The sequence below is a fragment of the Spodoptera frugiperda genome, chromosome 31 (genome assembly GCF_023101765.2).
Source record: "Spodoptera frugiperda isolate SF20-4 chromosome 31, AGI-APGP_CSIRO_Sfru_2.0, whole genome shotgun sequence".
Lineage (NCBI taxonomy): Eukaryota > Metazoa > Arthropoda > Insecta > Lepidoptera > Noctuidae > Spodoptera > Spodoptera frugiperda.
The window spans coordinates 6,434,898-6,457,419 of NC_064242.1; the positions used below are offsets into that span (position 1 = coordinate 6,434,898).

General features: G+C 33.5%; 2 protein-coding genes across 26 annotated transcripts in view; one reads left to right on the forward strand and one right to left on the reverse strand.

Moving 5' to 3' along the window:
• The window catches only part of LOC118276329 (proto-oncogene tyrosine-protein kinase ROS), a 36,267-nt gene extending 35,054 nt beyond the window's left edge, over positions 1-1,213 (reverse strand). For both annotated transcript variants that reach the window (XM_050707377.1, XM_050707375.1), the window contains exon 1: positions 719-1,213. In XM_050707377.1, coding sequence (XP_050563334.1) covers positions 719-871 — 153 coding nt within the window. In that variant the 5' untranslated portion in view covers positions 872-1,213. The remainder of the gene's footprint in view (positions 1-718) is intronic.
• LOC118276330 (hexokinase type 2) overlaps positions 1-22,522 on the forward strand; it is a 34,793-nt gene that overhangs the window by 2,997 nt on the left and 9,274 nt on the right. For 2 of the 24 annotated variants that reach the window (XM_035594596.2, XM_050707385.1), the window contains exons 2-5: positions 11,900-12,062; positions 12,166-12,347; positions 20,688-20,861; positions 22,114-22,213. In XM_035594596.2, the coding sequence (XP_035450489.2) occupies positions 11,900-12,062; positions 12,166-12,347; positions 20,688-20,861; positions 22,114-22,213 (619 nt within the window). Of the gene's footprint in view, positions 1-4,209; positions 4,246-5,034; positions 5,486-7,528; positions 7,808-11,054; positions 11,229-11,335; positions 11,378-11,899; positions 12,063-12,165; positions 12,348-12,435; positions 12,610-12,804; positions 12,905-13,853; positions 13,954-14,622; positions 14,813-15,838; positions 16,055-19,317; positions 19,487-19,593; positions 19,636-20,151; positions 20,315-20,415; positions 20,598-20,687; positions 20,862-21,056; positions 21,157-22,113; positions 22,214-22,522 lie in introns of those variants that run through there. The other 22 variants (XM_050707391.1, XM_050707390.1, XM_050707381.1 and 19 more) reach the window with 21 other exon arrangements.

The window sequence follows — 22,522 nt, forward strand, 5'->3', positions numbered from 1 at the left end:
TTGTACACCGTTGAATTACTTCTTGTGAAAGTTTTGAAGATACATATCCTTAAAATTTTCTATATAGAAATTGGCTAAACAAGATATCAATAGGTAGTGATATCCAAAAAGTAGAGGTGTAATTATAAGTACCACGCATAAACACTGATTGTCTTTTTTACAGAACTACATTTCCGAAGGTTATATGCATACTTATATAATATATTACCCATATTTTTCAGTAGATATACATTAAAAAATTGCCGTTAGTCGACTGTCGAGAGTCTGCAGGCCAAGGCAACGAACGAATGTAGATTTTTTATTATGAAGTCGTTTGTATTTATTTTCTTGATTGATGTAATATGTGTAATAAATAAGGCTTATCCAGCATGAACTGACTCGCTTGACGTTTGGGAACGCTGATCTATATTTAGCGCGTTTGCGTTGATTATAGTGGTTCGCTAATTGTCGACAATTACTTAGATGTGCGTTGAACCTGCTCAGCAGCCGCCGCAAATAAACTACATAATAAACTAAGATCATCATCATATCGCCAACCAATAAACTATTAATTGCAGTCTAGTCTTTATCAATGAACGCATAAAGCGGAACGTGCATATTTATTATGTTTGTGTCAGCTAAATATTGTAGTGGGTCAGATAATAATCCCTAGAAATAATATTATTCGTGACATAGAGGTCTTAGAGTTTTCTGAATTCCACAAAGGAGTTTTGCTAACCTGGAAAGGACATTTTTCATTGCATCGAGCCACGGCTTCCGCTCCAAATTTCTCGGTGATGGAACTGTAATCGCAGCCAATTGTGCGAGCGGACAAAGCCAATCCGAGCAGCGACAACACTAGCCATTTGTGCCAATTCAGCGGCGCGCTCATTGTTCCCGCCAACCACCGCCACTGTCGCTGTATTTACTCTTGCGCACCTTCATACGAATCACACATTTTTCGCCAATGTTGTTTCTTAATACTACCGAATTCACTTTATTTATCATAAAAATATTTATTTATAAACAAGTCCATATTTAACACGTGACTGATTTTAATATTGTAGATAAACTGTAACTGTTTTGTTGCGCGGTTTCGACTACGCGTCGAGTCGGTAAATTCGAGTTGAAAAGAGCGGCGAGGGCCTGTATGTTGCGCGTACGCAGCTACAGCTACTCATGAACTGAGTCGCGCGCATCCGCCCACAAGCGCACGCGCTACGAGGACGAGGACGGTCCGGTTGGGCGCTACAACATTTAAACTGTAGCCCCTACCTGTCGACAACCGCACTTGTTCCACCCAAATGTACTCAAACAATCATTCAATGAATCGCAATGGAAGTTTTGGACACTTTATATTTTTTTATTAATAATTAGGGATCAAGATGACACATATGGGGGTTTTGTTACTGTATAGTTATTTCTGTGTTTTATTTACAAATAAGGAAATTGCATAAAATATGTAATGAAGAAATAAAATAACTCATTCGACTACTTAATATAGATTCGTGATATTTTTGGATATTTCTGTAGAAATTGTCTCGTAATATAGGTACCATGCTGCTAAGACTTTTTAACTAGGTACTTTAACTCTTGATTTTGGTGGTCACTCAGTTAACCTTGTTAATCTTAAAGTATGTTTTATAACGCCGTATATCAGCGCAAGGAGCAAGGCCGTCGAATGATACGAGAACTCTGCGCCATCCACGAAGAGTTCAATTAATTTAACTACTCTCCATGTATGACTTCCCACGCTTAGCAACATTCCATTCGTAAGATGATTTTATTTATTTTAAAAAGAGAGATGCCAATTTTATATCTGAAATAATTAAACTTAAAAATATGAAGCTAATAAGGTGAAGATTAGTCGTAACAATTAATATTTTTAGTCATCTTATTATTTATTGAAATCCATCCAATTAAATAATTTTCTTTGAGTTTGAACGCTCTTTTTCGGTTTGTACAAAATATAACCCATTATTAATAGAAATTCCTCGTCCATTAATAGAAATTGGTAGAGCCTAAAAAGGTATGTTGCTAATACATCTAGCCCCCTTTTATTAGGTTTCGCTAATATGTCTACATGAAAAACATACTGTAAGAACACCCGTGCTCTAGTGCTAATGCTCTAAGAATAGGCGAAGTATTGTATTTTATTTATCTAGGGGAGTAGGCAGATCCTAAACATTATGACACGTAATGCCACAGTACAATATACACCCATTTTTCACAATTTTTCAAATGTGTAACCACTTATTTGGTTATAGTGAATAATAACAAACCTATTACGTTTTAAACAGGTTTAGAACTTGCCTACCTAATCGACCTGTACTTAGACATCATTATCATTAGGTACATAGGTACGTAGTTTTCAGATTGAATGAGAGTGACAATTAATAATTTCAATTAAATTCTTATAAGTTAAAAGCAATAAGTCATTGACCCACGTTATTATTACAAGTACCTAGGTAGGTACCTACGGGTCTGTGTATACCGCGGTACCTGTCTCGAAATTGCGACCGACAGATATTTGATAATTTATAAAATGATAGAAGGGTAGCTGCACCTTTTAAATTTTCAGAAGTCTAACTTCGATTCCCCAAGCTCGAAATAAATTACAATTTGGATAGATATTTAATGCTAGATGAAAACTGATGACTGGTAAGAAGTCATTTTAGTTCTATAACGCCATCTGTATATTAAATGTGTAAATACTAAAGTATACAGTATCAGCAGTAGTCGTATTAACTCTGAATTTAATACCTAGATGTCACTGTACAAGTACATTGTACACTAGGTGGCGCTCGCGCAGCTCTTATTTTACTTTACAAGCGGTCCTGTAGATGGCATTGCCAGTCTGTTTATAGATATGGTCATGGCTAAGGCTAAACTAGTTAAATATCATGAACACTCATAATTTTTTGAAGTGTCATGCAGTATAAGCGTAATAACCATAAGTTTACGTCACTTAACTTTTTATCAACTTCGGGTCCACAAAATGAACAAAAACTTGTTTTGACTAACAAACAAAGATGTAGTAATCGCTATATTTAACTGTAATTAACTCTTTAATTTTTTTATAACTAAGTCTTGCAGTTGAAAGTATACTTGACTTTCGAGGTCTGAATGACCATGAGGGGGGTCATATTACATTCTAAGTAAGTACATAATATATCAATTGCGTCAAAATAAACGCAAGTAGATAATTTGAAAGAACGTCGCGCTACACTTAAGTTTAATATAATAATATTGTTTCGGCTTTATTCAAGTACCTATTTATGTTAATTATAGGCAATATCGGCGCAGAAAAGCCTAAAGATACGACTATAAAGTAAATAGATATTAACTGGATTATGTAAGCAAACTTGAAAACAGTCACATTATCTACCACCGCTATCACTGTAATAAAATAATAAAAGGGGTAATATCCGAGTGGATAAACAATCTCTATAATTTATTGCAACGCCAATACCCCACCCAGCTAATAAACACGATACATTCATTATCACAGATAAGTAATTTTTTTGGCATTAAGTGGTGCTTGTTCATATGTCCGATCGTGCAGACTTCTCAAGAACGACAGGAAATGCCTTTCAAAGAAATACATCACAGCGGAATAACACACGTAGATTGAAGAACGTTAGTGCAATAAAGAAAATTATATTTCCTGACAACTGTTGTACTTGGTTAGTAATTAAAATGAAATGGGGTTTGCGATAGTAATCTACACTTTGGAACAAAGGAGGAAAACTTTATTAAGGAAAAACAACTTTTTTAATTGATTTCATACTTGAATTTCTTAAGCGTCCTTGATGATCATGTTGATCTAATTATTTTACCTATAATTATTTTATGAGTAACTCGGTGAAAATAAGGTAATATGAAAAGAAGAATTATGTATGATCTATTAAGGAAACCAGATATCAAAACATTTGAACGGCAGGTTTTCATGCACGGGATTTTTTATTTGGTTTGACTCAGATTTGATTAAGGATAGGCCATGTCACAGCGGATGTCTTAGATTCTTCCCCTTATGTCCTTCTCCTTATTACTAATCTTCTGATAGAAAGACCCATAGGAAATACAGAACACCGATGTGTAACACAAGTGTATGAGTCAAGCAAGGAAAATAATAGACGACATATATTTTTATTTCTTTGCTTCAATATGATTCTTTCAATTGCAGTTGGATCTTCAGACGTGTAGTTGCTGCATAGCCACGAAGCTGTTTCACAATTTTTGAAAATGTCGGAAAATATCGCAAAGGTAAGCCGATTAACTCTTACTGACTTAAATTTTACTAATTATTTAAATGCGATTACTTGTTGATACTAGTTGATAATGTTAAGCTTTTGGTTGGGCTTGGCAAATGGTCCCATGACTTTAATATAAAGGTTAATTGTAAGATTAAGTAGATAAATAATTATGGATGTAAGATTCGTGACAATTGGCGTTCCATTGTATCTGCCCACAACCATGGGACACAGGCCTAAGGACTAATTGGATAAATTACTTAGGAATAGAAACAATATGGAATGAAATTTGGAGAGTTTTGTTTTATGTAACAATTTTATATTTAAAAGACTTTCTCGTGTTGAATAGGTCTTATTTGTTCATAAGTTCTTAACGTCACCTCGTAGAAAACAAAACTAATAACATGCCACTCACGAGGCACGACACACATTAAGTTTACAAATCACCTCCTCTCTGCTTTCGTCCAAGAGTCGGAAAATGACATGATAATAACGATTATTATTTAAATAAACTATCAGTATGTTGTTAGTACGATCATGTAAATGGACGTGCAAAATAGATCAGTGATACATCGGACCTAACCGTTATGGCTAATACCTAACTTTGGAATTTTGAATTATTACATTACCATAAAAATATTTCTAAAGTAAACGATTAATTATTGGTGCGTTAGTGTGATCATTATTCGGAAATAAGGGTTTTCATTGATGATTATACTTTAAATTTTCTGTGGGGAAAAGTATCGGTTGTAAATACGATTTGTCCTATGCGTTCGAAGTGTTCTGAGTCTCATCTTCCCACATCTAGTTTGGGAGAGCTCCAAGTTTCGTTATTTTGGTGCCAAAGTACGACCAGAGCAGTCATTGTTACCTAACCATAATAATACTCGCTTTTTATTAATTTTCCCAAGATCATTACGGTCAAAACCCTTATTGATAAATATAAGTGAATTCGTGAATAGTTTTATAGATCACCAGCGGTGTTTTGATGGCCGTTGATAATTTTATAATGCATGCGTGTGTACTGTAATAAGTAGATGTAATTCCACCGCAATTCATTGGACGTAATTTAGATAAAGATTATACTGTGGTAAATGTCAAGATAAAGGATTTTATTGTGGAGCTTCATAGAAAAGACGTGTTGGAGAAATAGTTGACTTATTTCCATATTAACTGTGAGACCGAGTGCGTCGGTGAAAACTACTACCTCTGTCAAGATCGGAAAAATGGCTGCGGACTTGGTTGACTATAAGGTATTTAATTAGATTAGACCTATTTGTATTATACCTTTTACATAATATTATTATAGGTATACCTATTGGAAGTTTTAAAATAAAATTACGTATGGTTACAAATCGCTCATGTTCAGTTACGTAACTCTCCACACTATTAACTATCAAGTCGATGATGTTTACGAAACTTGTTTATTAAGTGGTGGTTAGACTCGTTGTACTAGTAAGGTGACATTTGGTATTAACATATATTTTCACTGCACTGGAGTAAAGAAACTAATATGTAATCTCAATATTAGCATATCAAATTTTCATAGGTGACTAAACGATTAAGCGCATGCTAAATACTATTTAGAATAACAGAAAAATTAATTAACTTTTTAATATTTTGAAATTACAAAAGAAAACAATTAAACGTAATTGGTCATTGTAATAATTTAATGATTATGATCTTACTTTAATGTGTAGTTTGTAATTGTCTTCGTTTTATTGACGGTTAATCCCCTAACAAACAATAAGGAAAATTGCTTTACCAAATGATGTACTGGTTGTGTTAGTGACGAACGTGAAACACGTAGTCACAATGAGTAATATATTATTAAATTAGCTATTCCAACAAACGTAGATACGGCAGAATACTAACTTATTACCTTTAGCGCATTACGTAGGTATTGTACAAGGTAAACCAACAAATTAACAGGCGGGAAACACTCTAATGAAAGTACTTTGTTTTACTATATTTAGTTAGATATTTAAAACTACGTACTTGTCACTATTTATACATACAGTCTCTTGCTGTTAATTATTCCTTTTCCGTATCATTCTAGTTACAGCTAAACTGATAGGCAAACATCTATCGCAATACCAATTATAAAAAATAAATGAAGGACATTAGCAGACAATCCATTAAATAACTAAGTAAATCAATATTTGTCTAGCAAATTATCAATATTCTGAGAGTATCTAAGATCAAATGGTACAGGGTCCAGAGGTCAATCAGTCACAATTATCGATTATTTTATTATACCCAATACCGATAAATGTGGTGTTGATGTTTACCCGTTTCTGTGACCCTTTGTTTTGTTATCGCAGTTGATAGATAGTATCTAAGTCTATCAGGGGATGTACAGCGTTTGTTTGAAAGTGATAACACAAACTAGTCCTTATTGTGGTGACAATAATAGACACATTAAAATAAAAAAGTACTTTTCCGCTGCTTAAAATTACAGCGAAACATACTTTTCTGATACCATATCAGGAAACATTGCGCGTTGGGTTCGTTCTTGCGTTTATTATTAAACTGAACTGACGAAACTTGTGCAAGAATTGTTCAGTTTAGGTAGAATATTACACAAAATCGAAATTGTGACTAAGTTCTAGAGGGGTTTAAAGAGAATTTGTAGACGATATGATATGAAATGATAGTATGTTTATCGATGTAGTGTGGATAATTCGGTATGCTGAAGACGTGCGCCTTGTCACGCATTAAGTTACAGCACACTGCATTTGTAAGCCGTTGCGAGTTGCATTGAGACTTGTATGACTGCTTCCTCAACCTACATGTTAAGGGGCACGTCACCTTCCCGTAGACACACCCGTGAGGCCGTGGATATTGCACACACAAACTTATAATAACAAACATCCCACCCAAATTGAAAAAAATCCTCTGTTAAAAATAAATATGTCGGTAATAAAGTCGGTTAAATAAAAATGTCGGTAGATAAAGTAAGCAGGTATATTAGATACTTAATCAAATAAATAATGTAATTACCTACTTTAATAATGATAGGAAGAATTTTATTAATACCCTAAATTTTAAAACACAACTGAACGTAAGGTTTAATAAACGCTAGAAAGAAGATAGTACTTATTCATGAAGCACAAAAATCTGATTCTGACGCAATTATGACATGGTAGGGACGTGAAGGGCATCACGTGAGCAATGTATTATAGCAGTACCATAGTATAGTTAGGAAGGAAGGGGGGGCGTACGCGAAATGACGTCACATTCGGCGCGCCGTGGTCGCCGGGCGCGGGGTGCGGGCGGCGAGTTGGAGGGTGTGGTGCACATGCGCCGCAGCCCGCGTCGTCTCAAGGTGACCCTCGACTCGCCAAGCAAGTTGTTCTGCGTGGCTCGCGGCACTGTACTCGGTTCCTTTCACTTCTATACGGCTTAGCGGTTGCCAATACCGGTATTCACTAGAACGCGGATACGAATTTTATCTTGTGCCCAGTTAAATATATGTTAGCATCCTGTGGACTCCAACGTTACTCGTCCATCACTTTTTATCTCAGTCTTCGCGACTGACAAGACAAATCGATATGCGTCAGGCACGAGATGTTGTGAGTATAACAAATCCAAATATTTGCTCCGTACAACTTTTCCAATCCAACCCAAACAAGATATCCTATACTTCAATTTTACCCTTAAGTACTTAGCGATACCTAGAATGTTTAGAGTAGTCATAAACATAAGAATAACACAATCTTTGTAAGTACCTGAAGGAAAACACTGAGTCATGCCGGTCGGTAATTTACCGCAACGGCACTTTTTGTAACAAGATATGAAAGTATATGCCCTTATCTTTTACTAAGCAGTCTTAGTAGATAACCGATTCCGTTAATTATTTTAAGCAGATTTGTTGCATTTAATTTCTAGGTAATCCTGCTTAAAAATAATTTCTAATCCTGCTTAAAAATGCATTGGGATTCCCATTAGCCGACGTACTATGATGATAACCGCCCCGTATATACTTTAAAGGATTACTTTAGACCACTTAACACGTTGCCTTTATATCACGTTCATAATGGCAATACGTCAATGCTTAAAGTCGTTAAGGGTTTTCTCTAGAATCTTATCGATTAGGACATTATAGGTCAAACACATTTAGTACGTAGGGTCGTAGGGCCTCTACGGCCTAATGCGTAAACTATTAATACTTAATTAAGACTAGAAACCGTATAGTTTAAAATCATTTAGATATTGTTATTAGTTAGTTTATTGTTTATCTTTTTACGTAATAAAACAAATATTAAAAGGTTAATGACACGGACAGTAAAAATAAGCGGTTATTAAACTTCTTAATAATCGCAAGAATCTTAAATAAAAAAATGATTGAAGTCATTGGCATTACAGTTTGTTTTCGCTAGGGTTAAAAGGTTTTTATTAAATTAGTTCATGAATGTAAAGTAGCTTATTTAATTAACCTAACTATTACAAAAAAATAACCGGCTTAAAACAGGCTTTGACCAGTTCAATAAAAATATGACTAACAAAAAGTTCTTGCCCATAAGATTTTCTCAATTTTCCCAAAATGATTTCAAAAATAAGCCCGTTTAAAATGCGATTTTAAAATTATTGTTTAAGTAAGTACGTCTATTTCGTCGTGGTTCTCATATTTGTCGTGAATATTGAACTCAAATTGTTTATAGAATAGATTATCACATTCCATTAGCAAAGTTTTATCCAGATATAACTGGTTTCGGTCTGTAAATTGTGGTTTTTTAAAACGATTATATTATCTACTCTTCACGAATACCGATCGCAACAAACAAGGTTATTAAGATATCGAAAATAAATCTTAGAAAGGAAAATGAATGTGAAAATAACAATAGATCCGTCACTTTCTTATTATAAATATATATTCGGTACTTATTTGAGTCACGGATTTGATTTTGATAATGGAAATTTTTGAAATGTTTATGGAAATAAAAATATTAATATAAGATTGCATATCCTATGAGGAATAAATTGGTTTGGTCATTTCATATGTTCCAACTAAGTAATATATTTACTTTTCAGTTTTATTTTCTTCCTTCAGACTTTTTTCATAATTGTCCTCTCCACGTTTTTACTATTAAGATTGATCAATATTTTTATTTAAATCAGTAGTTTGGTATCAGGCAGTCACGTGAACTTTTAGCAATATCTTAGTTATATTATTTACTTTTATTTCATTAATATTTAGAAATCAATTTCACAAAATTTCTTTAGGAACTAATTGTAAAGTACTTATTGCATTTTATCATGAGCTATAATCAATTAATCACTATAAATTGCTATCTAAAAGTGATACGGTACTTTATCGGGATACTCAGGCTGAAGTATGAAGATAACACTGTCTGGCTAGCGGCGCACCCTGATTTGTTTGTGTGCAAGAATATTTAGGCTATTTTACTTTGCTTTCTAAAGTCCGAAAATTCTATAAAAGTTTGGGGATGTTCTAACCATGTGACTCAAGTAAATGTATGTTAATGATTTTATTATCGCTTTTCTTTGTTAGTATTTCCTTACGTCAAACGTAGTGGTTTATATAGTTACTCGTGCTACGTTGTCGTCATTGTAAACAACACTCGAATCTCAAAAATAAACAGACACAGTATGCCAAGAAAATTGTTGAGCTTGCGCTTCCCATGACGTGAACGGCCGTAAATTATTTATAGGTTTTTCCTTAAATCAAAGTTGTTTGTAATAAATTGATATATTTACGGCATGATTACATAGCCTAAACAGAGTAACATTAACGAAATAGGTACATTTAATTCATAAGTAGATAAAATGGTCAATACATTTTTTTTTTTTGTTTTCCTTCATGTTTTCTTTTCTTACAAAGTACTTGAATGTCCTTTACAAAACTCTTAACCTGGTGTTAAAGGATATACACAAGGAAAATAAATAAAGAAGTTTGGAATTTTTAGAATACAGTTAGATGGGAAAACCTTACATATACGATCTAGGTAATACCATACCATACTCATTTTATAATTGGCCATTTGCCGTTTTATGTTTATTTAATTGAATTCAATTTATAGGGTTCAAATTAAGTACTTTAATAGTGCATAAACGTATAAATTCTAATATAATATAACGATTGTGATAATGATAAAGTAGATATTTACAACAAAGTAAAAATGATTACCTATGTTAGAATGGTTTTTGTGAACAGAATACTTACGTGAACTTAACATTATCACATATGGAATTGATGTTTATGTTCTTTCAAATATTAGTTTTTTTTTTCAAATGTTATCATTTGACATTCGGAAAATGTATCAAAGGGAAACCAATTATTTCCTACTTCTATTCTTACGGCAATGATATAGACTTATTTTGCAAATGTCCTTGTTTAGAATACTAGTAAAGGCCCTAACAAAATCTGGCATTTAAATGTTGTCGATTCGCACACCGCACTCGCCGCTTTAGCCACATCAACCTTTACATTACACACATTGAAAAGGAACAAGTCACCACTACTCATGCAATGTTTAATGTGAATATCAAGGAATGCCATGACGTCAAGAGCGAGCCCACGCGCTAGCCAATCAGATTCGTACACTGAGAGGCACGCCTTAGGAAATACGATAAAATACTTAAAATAATACCAGTCCTAAACGTTATGAAAAATAGCTTTTTTACAAAAAAAGACCTGGTTACATTGACCATAGGCAAAGGTTTTAATCTATTTTTCATAGATATGATATTATCTTTCCATACTATTCATACGCATACAAAATAAGTTGACGAAAAAGAGACAACAATAGTTTACTATCATGAATGAAAAAGACCGCGTATGTGAGCGCGTTTAATGCAGCAGTGCTGACGACGAGTCCGTTACTAGCTAGCTGGTTGTACGTATTCATCATTTTCTTGCGGCCCCGGCGAGACGTGTCGTACTTAAAATTATAAATCGCATAGCGTGTAGTATTGTTTATTCCAATAAGTAAACAAGTGTATAAAATGGGCGTGTTTAATTTATCAAAGAAGGTGAGTGCAATAAATTTAAGTAGTTCGATTACAAAATGTGCTATTTCAAAGCCGGCTTTGCATTGGAAAGCAACGGTAGTGTTGCAATGACCGCTTTGACCTTGTGAAACTCGCACGCGATAATGAACAACTTGTCCGTACGTCTACAAGTAGGTATTGCTTATTTTATATACCACAAAAAATATATAATTTATATAATACAGAAAAATATATAAAAATAACCTATACTTCAAACTGGCATGTTTGCTCAGGATTACATGAAACATGCGTGAAACTTCGAATAAAATATACAAATACGTTAAATTAAAGGATGTTTAAAGTACTGATATTTTGAACTTTGAAGCTAAATAACGTGATTCATCTAAATATTTTAAAGTGGCGGTTGGCGAATATATTCGCACTGAAAACACTAAAAGAAAACGTAATCGACATACAACCACTGACTACAAGAACATCTAAATTTAGCACCTGTGTCGTCTGTCACACGTCACTTTGGAATAATATATTTTTATTGTCTTTTTTTTTAAATGTTACGCCTGGTGTTCCCCGAATAAATAACTAGTGGAACCTACACCAGATATAGTTGCAACATTCTGGAAATCGAAATTGAATTCTCGTGCTCAACAATCACCTTGCCAGCACACGATTAACTTGGCAATCGTTTTTTCCAGATTCGCGAAGAATGCGAAGTTCTGCACTTGACAGATAAACAAACCAAGGAGATTATGAGCAGACTCCATAATGATTTGGTCAAAGGGCTTGGAAAAGACACACATGCTGATTCCATTGTCAAGTGCTGGATCACTTACATTCAAGATTTACCCAATGGAAAAGGTGTGTACAGTATACATTATCAAAAAGTTTTGTAATTTCATGGTAAGCACTCGTTTTTATTTGCCTAACTGTTTACATAATTTTCCTTGTATTTTTTTTTCAGAACGCGGTAAATTCCTCGCTTTGGATTTAGGAGGAACTAATTTCAGAGTTTTAATTATAAACTTAGGAGAGAATCACTTTGACATGCAGTCCAAAATTTACGCTATTCCAAATCATATTATGACTGGTACAGGTGTCGCCTTGTTTGACCATATAGCTGAATGTTTAGCTAACTTTATGAAGGTGGGTAACTGTGAATTTTATTTTTGGCAAAATGTAAGCAAAAATCTTGTTATATTCTTATCTAATTATTGTATTTTTTTCCTAACAGGAGCATGATGTTTACGAAGAAAGACTAGCCCTTGGTTTTACGTTTAGCTTCCCTCTTAAACAATTGGGACTCACAAAAGGAATTCTGCAGCGATGGACAAAAGGCTTTTCTTGTTCTGGCGTAGTAGGAGAGGATGTCGTTCAAGGTCTCAAGGACGCGATTGCTAGACGAGGGGTGAGTTCTTTGTAAATCTTATTTACAATCACGTTAACATTGAGCAGATTATTAAGTACAATCCTTTGCTACGTATTACGATCACTATTACACATCAGATCAAATAAAAAAGTACTTAATACAGCATAAATAATGTTTCTCTTCAATTTGTGCATGAGTAGTGGTCCAAATTATGTAAAAACAGACATTTTACAGGACCTTTCCTTAACTGTGATGGGCATTCTTAATGATGCAACCGGCACTCTTATGTCGTGTGCACATAAGAATCCAAATTGCCGAATAGGGATTATAATTGGTGAGTTGATGATGATAACAGCTCTCTATTAGTGATATAAGGCATGATTATTATTGGAGTCAACATAAGAGAGCCAAGTAGAGGCTTTCAAAATGTGAAACAGCTCAGTGGATATTGTAATCACTTCATCTTGTCTTGGAAATAATTTCATACATTTTTACATTCATTTAAAAAGGTAATTTCATGACAAAATATTATTTTCAGCAATGTCTATTATTTTTGTAAAGAAACCGAGACGTTACTTCATGAATATTCTTTTCAAATGATAAATATCTAGGTATAGTTGGAATACACTCACAATAATTTTCTCACATTTCATTAATCGCTGTAACATTTTTCGAGTCGGCGATAAATTATTCATTGTTTTCGATAATCAGATTTCGCAGTTATTTGTTTTTCTGACCGCATTTATTTTGAAGGAGGAAAAATATGATAATAAGTAAGATTGCTTAAGTTCGTAGGCGACCTATAGGTAAACATTGAAAGCTAAGGTAGCAAAATGTTTTGCCACTCATCGTATTTAACAATCGGCTATTCAAAGATATGTAAACACATTATAATAATATGCCTACGATACCATTGTTATTTAAACGTGTACTTTTGTATCTATATTAACTACGTTTTCTGTTTTAAACTGATGATACAACAGGTGGACGATCAAGTAAACGATACGTCCACGAGTAAGTACCGAGTGCACTGGCATTTGCATTATAATGAATTAATTTTATGCCAAGATAGTGTTTCAATATAAATCCATTAAGTGGCCATAAACACACATAATCATTTTTATACAAAACACCATTATCTAACGAGTTGACTCGCCTTCCTTGAAAGCCTCTACGAATCAATCATCTTCAACCTAAAACAGGTGTATCTTATAACCTTCCATGTCTGAAACTTCACTGTTTTCTATCTCACATCTAAAACGCATGTTTTCTCACTCTTGTAGGATGTTCAAATTGACATTTGCGCTATTCTGAATGATACAACGGGTACATTGATGTCATGCGCGTGGAAAAACCACAACTGCAAAATAGGACTCATCGTTGGTAGGTTTACCTTATTATTACTATGTCTGTGTGGTGTGGCTGAAACTGGTGTTACGAGGTTATTGCTTGCCAACGTCACATTAACCATGGGAGTTTTTAACCATAATTATGTTCAATGTACTAAATTGGAGTTTCCACGCTATTAATGGCCATTTAAAACGATTGATAAAACAATGAGAATACCTATATTGGTTTGTTGGCATGTGGTGGTAATGGTGTGCAGATTATAACGTTTTTCTTTATTGTGATAACCCAATAACTAGGTGTGCTGTGTTTGTGCACGCTCATCTAACAATAACATAACTAATTTTCACTAACAATGTTTATGACTATCCTGTTTATATAATTATGTTATTACCTCAGTATACTGTCCGCTATATTATTTGCAAGTACAACTACGAATCACTATACTTATGTACTGGTTTGATTCCCAGTATCCATAAGATTGTATCCTAAACACCACTGCATATTGCATTACAAATAATACGTAACTAATAAAGTTTAATGAAACACTGCAGTTTGTGATACACGTGAATAATAAAACAACAATTTTGTTATCTGTGTCGTAGCTACCGTAACTGTCTTTAGCTAATTTTTTTATTGTATGTCTGACATAATATTGTGATTACTGTCTGGTGTAGTTATTTACAAAGTTACTTATTACTATAGGTACTGGAAGCAATGCTTGCTACGTAGAGAAGACAGAGAACTGTGAATTGTTTGATGGTGCGCCTGGAAAACCTGAACTCCTTATTAACACCGAATGGGGTGCATTCGGAGACGATGGTGCACTGGATTTCGTCCGCACGGAGTTTGACCGCGAAGTCGATAACAACTCTATCAATAAAGGAAAACAAATGTAAGAACTCAATTACTAGTTACGTGAACGTCCTTAAACGAAGTCTTTACTCTTAAACTTGACATTCTCAAGTATATTATTGATACCGTGTTATCTTTTTATGATGTTTACCTACACAAGTAGCTAACTATTACGCAGGTTACATATTAATAGAAGAAAATTAGTACGACATATTTTACATAAATTAATCGAAAGCAGATTCCAAAGTTGGAGAAACCAAAATAGAGATGTGCTGGTGTTTGTATCAACCTGTTTTTCGAAAGTTTTTGTGCAAAAAATTGTATTTAATTATTGATTAGCAATGCTAAAATATACTCAAAACTGTTTGGGTAAACAAAGCGATTAAATGATTATAAAAGCACAGCGTAAAATGCAATTAGCAAGCGAGCCAAGCAAACAGAAAAGCAAAAAAAGTAAGCAAGCACAAAAAATAAGTAAAACATTAAAAGAAATCTAGTACAAACCAATTTAGCAACTTATCAAGTAAATTAGATAGCATTGTAATGATACAAGCGATAATAAGTAGTATTATTAGTAAACAGAATAAAGCACGCTAGCATACATGAAGGATTTAGTTGTAGCAGAAGTAATAAAAACTTAAAAGCGAAAATTATTACATTTTTTGAACGAACTGTAGTTAATTTCACATTAAGGAAAACCAAAAACAAATAAAACAAAAGCAGCAAGTAGGTAAATTAATGTAAGGTCAATTAAATGCAAAAACGTCAAATTCAGCTATTACAGAAAACCGGTATTAAAAAACGTGCTTTGCTTAAAACTTTACATTACAAGTATTACAACCTTGTCCAAAAGCAAATCAGAATTAGAATTATAAAAAATTAGAGGAATAATGACTAGAGTAAAATAAAGACTTGTGACCGTCACGCCATTAAGTTTAAAGGCGTTTACCGAGAATACTTAAAATTGCATCAGCTATAGACCCGTGGTCACGCTATACGTAACGATAACCACTGATAAGCCCGCGTCGTCTCAAGGTGACCCTCGACTCGCCAAGCAAGTTGTTCTGCGTGGCTCGCGGTACTGTACTCGGTTCCTTTCACTTCTATACGGCTTAGCGGTTGCCAATACCGGTATTCACTAGAACGCGGATACGAATTTTATCTTGTGCCCAGTTAAATATATGTTAGCATCCTGTGGACTCCAACGTTACTCGTCCATCACTTTTTATCTCAGTCTTCGCGACTGACAAGACAAATCGATATGCGTCAGGCACGAGATGTTGTGAGTATTACAAATCCAAATATTTGCTCCGTACAACTTTTCCAATCCAACCCAAACAAGATATCCTAAACGTCAATTTTACCCTTAAGTACTTAGCGATACCTAGAATGTTTAGAGTAGTCATAAACATAAGAATAACACAATCGTTGTAAGTACCTGAAGGAAAACACTGAGTCATGCCGGTCGGTAATTTACCGCAACGGCACTTTTTGTAACAAGATATGAAAGTATATGCCCTTATCTTTTACTAAGCAGTCTTAGTAGATAACCCATTCCATTAATTATTTTAAGCAGATTTGTTGCATTTAATTTCTAGGTAATCCTGCTTAAAAATAATTTCTAATCCTGCTTAAAAATGCATTGGGATTCCCATTAGCCGACGTACTATGATGATAACCGCCCCGTATATACTTTAAAGGATTACTTTAGACCACTTAACACGTTGCCTTTATATCACGTTCATAATGGCAATACGTCAATGCTTAAAGTCGTTAAGGGTTTTCTCTAGAATCTTATCGATTAGGACATTATAGGTCAAACACATTTAGTACGTAGGGTCGTAGGGCCTCTACGGCCTAATGCGTAAACTATTAATACTTAATTAAGACTAGAAACCGTATAGTTTAAAATCATTTAGATATTGTTATTAGTTAGTTTATTGTTTATCTTTTTTACGTAATAAAACAAATATTAAAAGGTTAATGACACTGACAGTAAAAATAAGCGGTTATTAAACTTCTTATTAATCGCAAGAATCTTAAATAAAAAAAAAAAATGTTTGTAGTCATTGGCATTACAGTTTGTTTTCGCTAGGGTTTAAAGGTTTTTATTAAATTAGTTCACGAATGTAGAATAGCTTATTTAATTAACCTAACTATTACAAAAAATAATAACCGGCTTAAAACAGGCTTTGACCAGTTCAATAAAAATATGACTAACAAAAAGTTCTTGCCCATAAGATTTTCTCAATTTTTCCAAAATAATTTCAAAAAATAGTCCGTTTAAAAATGCGATTTTAAAATTATTGTTTAAGTAAGTACGTCTATTTCGTCGTGGTTCTCATATTTGTCGTGAATATTGAACTCAAATTGTTTATAGAATAGATTATCACATTCCATTAGCAAAGTTTTATCCAGATATAACTGGTTTCGGTCTGTAAATTGTGGTTTTTTAAAACGATTATATTATCTACTCTTCACGAATACCGATCGCAACAAACAAGGTTATTAAGATATCGAAAATAAATCTTAGAAAGGAAAATGAATGTGAAAATAACAATAGATCCGTCACTTTCTTATTATAAATATATATTCGGTACTTATTTGAGTCACGGATTTGATTTCGATAATGGAAATTTTTGAAATGTTTATGGAAATGAAAAATGCTAATATAAAATTCCTATGAGGAATAAATTGATTTGGTCATTTCACATTTTCCAACTAAGTAATAGTTTTACTTTTCAGTTTTATTTTCTTATAGTTTTAGTCCTTCAGATTTTTTTCATAATTGTCCTCTCCACATTTTTATTATTAAGATTGATCAGTATTTTTATAAGTATCAGTATTGTAGTTATTAAGCATTCACGTAAACTTTTAGCAATATCTTAGTTATATTATTTCTTTTTATTCATTTCATTAATATTTAGAAATCAATTTCACAAAATTTCTTTAGGAACTAATTCTAAAGTACTTATTGCATTTTATCATGAGCTATAATCAATTAATCACTATAAATTGCTATCTAAAAGTGATACGGTACTTTATCGGGATACTCAGGCTGAAGTATGAAGATAACACTGTCTGGCTAGCGGCGCACCCTGATTTGTTTGTGTGCAAGAATATTTAGGCTATTTCACTTCGCTTTCTAAAGTCCAAAAATGCTATAAGTTTGGGGATGTTCTAAACACGTGACTAAAGTAAACATACTTTTCTTTAAATCATTAACAAATTATTTTATTATCGCTTTTCTTTGTTAGTATTTCCTTACGTCAAACGTAGTGGTTTATATAGTCACTCGTGCTGCGTTGTCGTCATTGTAAACAACACTCGAATCTCAAAAATAAACAGACACAGTATGCCAAGAAAATTGTTGAGCTTGCGCTTCCCATGACGTGAACGGCCGTAAATTATTTATAGTTTTTCCTTAAATCAAAGTTGTTTGTAATAAATTGATATATTTTCGGCATTACATGGCCTAAACATAGTAACATTAACGGAATAGGTAAATTTAATTCATAAGTAGATAAGTTTTCCTTCATGTTTTCTTTTCCTACAAAGTACTTGAATGTCCTTTACAAAACTTCTTAACCCGGTTTTAAAGGAAATACACAAGGAAAATAAATAAAGAAGTTTGGAATTTTTAGAATACAGTTAGACGGGAAAACCTTACATATACGATATAGGTAATACCATACCATACTCATTTTATAATTGGCCATTTGCCGTTTTATGTTTATTTAATTGAATTCAATTTATAGGGTTCAAATTAAGTACTTCAATAGTGCATAAACGTATTATAAATTCTAATATAATATAACGATTGTGATAATGATAAAGTAGATATTTACAACAAAGTAAAAATGATTATGTTAGAATGGTTTTTGTGAACAGAAAACTTACGTGAACTTAATGATCACATTTATGTTATATGGGATTGATGTCTATGTTCTTTGAAATATTAGTATTTTTCAAAAATATTGATAAAAACATTCGAAAAATGTATCAAAGGGGAAACCAATTATTTCCTACTTCTATTCTTATGGCAATGATATAAGATATTTTGCAAATGTCCTTGTTTAGAATACTAGTAAAGGCCCTAACAAAATCTGGCATTTAAACGTTGTCGATTCGCACACCGCACTCGCCGCTTTGGCCACATCAACCTTTACATTACACACATTGAAAAGGAACAAGTCACCACTACTCATGCAATGTTTAATGTGAATATCAAGGAATGCCATGACGTCAAGAGCGAGCCCACGCGCTAGCCAATCAGATTCGTACACTGAGAGGCACGCCTTAGGAAATACGATAAAATACTTAAAATAATACCAGTCCTAAACGTTATGAAAAATAGCTTTTTTACAAAAAAAGACCTGGTTACATTGACCATAGGCAAAGGTTTTAATCTATTTTTCATAGATATGATATTATCTTTCCATACTATTCATACGCATACAAAATAAGTTGACGAAAAAGAGACAACAATAGTTTACTATCATGAATGAAAAAGACCGCGTATGTGAGCGCGTTTAATGCAGCAGTGCTGACGACGAGTCCGTTACTAGCTAGCTGGTTGTACGTATTCATCATTTTCTTGCGGCCCCGGCGAGACGTGTCGTACTTAAAATTATAAATCGCATAGCGTGTAGTATTGTTTATTCCAATAAGTAAACAAGTGTATAAAATGGGCGTGTTTAATTTATCAAAGAAGGTGAGTGCAATAAATTTAAGTAGTTCGATTACAAAATGTGCTATTTCAAAGCCGGCTTTGCATTGGAAAGCAACGGTAGTGTTGCAATGACCGCTTTGACCTTGTGAAACTCGCACGCGATAATGAACAACTTGTCCGTACGTCTACAAGTAGGTATTGCTTATTTTATATACCACAAAAAATATATAATTTATATAATACAGAAAAATATATAAAAATAACCTATACTTCAAACTGGCATGTTTGCTCAGGATTACATGAAACATGCGTGAAACTTCGAATAAAATATACAAATACGTTAAATTAAAGGATGTTTAAAGTACTGATATTTTGAACTTTGAAGCTAAATAACGTGATTCATCTAAATATTTTTAAGTGGCGGTTGGCGAATATATTCGCACTGAAAACACTAAAAGAAAACGTAATCGACATACAACCACTGACTACAAGAACATCTAAATTTAGCACCTGTGTCGTCTGTCACACGTCACTTTGGAATAATATATTTTTATTGTCTTTTTTTTAAAATGTTACGCCTGGTGTTCCCCGAATAAATAACTAGTGGAACCTACACCAGATATAGTTGCAACATTCTGGAAATCGAAATTGAATTCTCGTGCTCAACCTTGCTAGCACACAATTAACTTGGCAATCATTTTTTCCAGATTCGCGAAGAATGCGAAGTTCTGCACTTGACAGATAAACAAACCAAGGAGATTATGAGCAGACTCCATAATGATTTGGTCAAAGGGCTTGGAAAAGACACACATGCTGATTCCATTGTCAAGTGCTGGATCACTTACATTCAAGATTTACCCAATGGAAAAGGTGTGTACAGTATACATTATCAAAAAGTTTTGTAATTTCATGGTAAGCACTCGTTTTTATTTGCCTAACTGTTTACATAATTTTCCTTGTATTTTTTTCAGAACGCGGTAAATTCCTCGCTTTGGATTTAGGAGGAACTAATTTCAGAGTTTTAATTATAAACTTAGGAGAAAATCACTTTGACATGCAGTCCAAAATTTACGCTATTCCAAATCATATTATGACTGGTACAGGTGTCGCCTTATTTGATCATATAGCTGAATGTTTAGCTAACTTTATGAAGGTGGGTAACTGTGAATTTTATTTTTGGCAAATTGTAAGCAAAAATCTTGTTATATTCTTATCTAATTATTGTATTGTTTTTTCCTACCAGGAGCATGATGTTTACGAAGAGAGACTAGCCCTTGGTTTTACGTTTAGCTTCCCTCTTAAACAATTGGGACTCACAAAAGGAATTCTGCAGCGATGGACAAAAGGCTTTTCTTGTTCTGGCGTAGTAGGAGAGGATGTCGTTCAAGGTCTCAAGGACGCGATTGCTAGACGAGGGGTGAGTTCTTTGTAAATCTTATTTACAATCACGTTAACATTGAGCAGATTATTAAGTACAATCCTTTGCTACGTATTACGATCACTATTACACATCAGATCAAATAAAAAAGTACTTAATACAGCATAAATAATGTTTCTCTTCAATTTGTGCATGAGTAGTGGTCCAAATTATGTAAAAACAGACATTTTACAGGACCTTTCCTTAACTGTGATGGGCATTCTTAATGATGCAACCGGCACTCTTATGTCGTGTGCACATAAGAATCCAAATTGCCGAATAGGGATTATAATTGGTGAGTTGATGATGATAACAGCTCTCTATTAGTGATATAAGGCATGATTATTATTGGAGTCAACATAAGAGAGCCAAGTAGAGGCTTTCAAAATGTGAAACAGCTCAGTGGATATTGTAATCACTTCATCTTGTCTTGGAAATAATTTCATACATTTTTACATTCATTTAAAAAGGTAATTTCATGACAAAATATTATTTTCAGCAATGTCTATTATTTCTTTATTTTTGTAAAGAAACCGAGACATTACTTCATGAATATTCTTTTCAAATGATAAATATCTAGGTATAGTTGGAATACACTCACAATAATTTTCTCACATTTCATTAATTGCTGTAACATTTTTCGAGTCGACGATAAATTATTCATTGTTTTCGATAATCAGATTTCGCAGTTATTTGTTTTTCTGACCGCATTTATTTTGAAGGAGGAAAAATATGATAATAAGTAAGATTGCTTGAGTTCGTAGGCGACCTATAGGTAAACATTGAAAGCTAAGGTAGCAAAATGTTTTGCCACTCATCGTATTTAACAATCGGCTATTCAAAGATATGTAAACACATTATAATAATATGCCTACGATACCATTGTTATTTAAACGTGTACTTTTGTATCTATATTAACTACGTTTTCTGTTTTTAACTGATGATACAACAGGTGGACGATCAAGTAAACGATACGTCCACGAGTAAGTACCGAGTGCACTGGCATTTGCATTATAATGAATTAATTTTATGCCAAGATAGTGTTTCAATATAAATCCATTAAGTGGCCATAAACACACATAATCATTTTTATACAAAACACCATTATCTAACGAGTTGACTCGCCTTCCTTGAAAGCCTCTACGAATCAATCATCTTCAACCTAAAACAGGTGTATCTTATAACCTTCCATGTCTGAAACTTCACTGTTTTCTATCTCACATCTAAAACGCATGTTTTCTCACTCTTGTAGGATGTTCAAATTGACATTTGCGCTATTCTGAATGATACAACGGGTACATTGATGTCATGCGCGTGGAAAAACCACAACTGCAAAATAGGACTCATCGTTGGTAGGTTTACCTTATTATTACTATGTCTGTGTGGTGTGGCTGAAACTGGTGTTACGAGGTTATTGCTTGCCAACGTCACATTAACCATGGGAGTTTTTAACCATAATTATGTTCAATGTACTAAATTGGAGTTTCCACGCTATTAATGGCCATTTAAAACGATTGATAAAACAATGAGAATACCTATATTGGTTTGTTGGCATGTGGTGGTAATGGTGTGCAGATTATAACGTTTTTCTTTATTGTGATAACCCAATAACTAGGTGTGCTGTGTTTGTGCACGCTCATCTAACAATAACACAACTAATT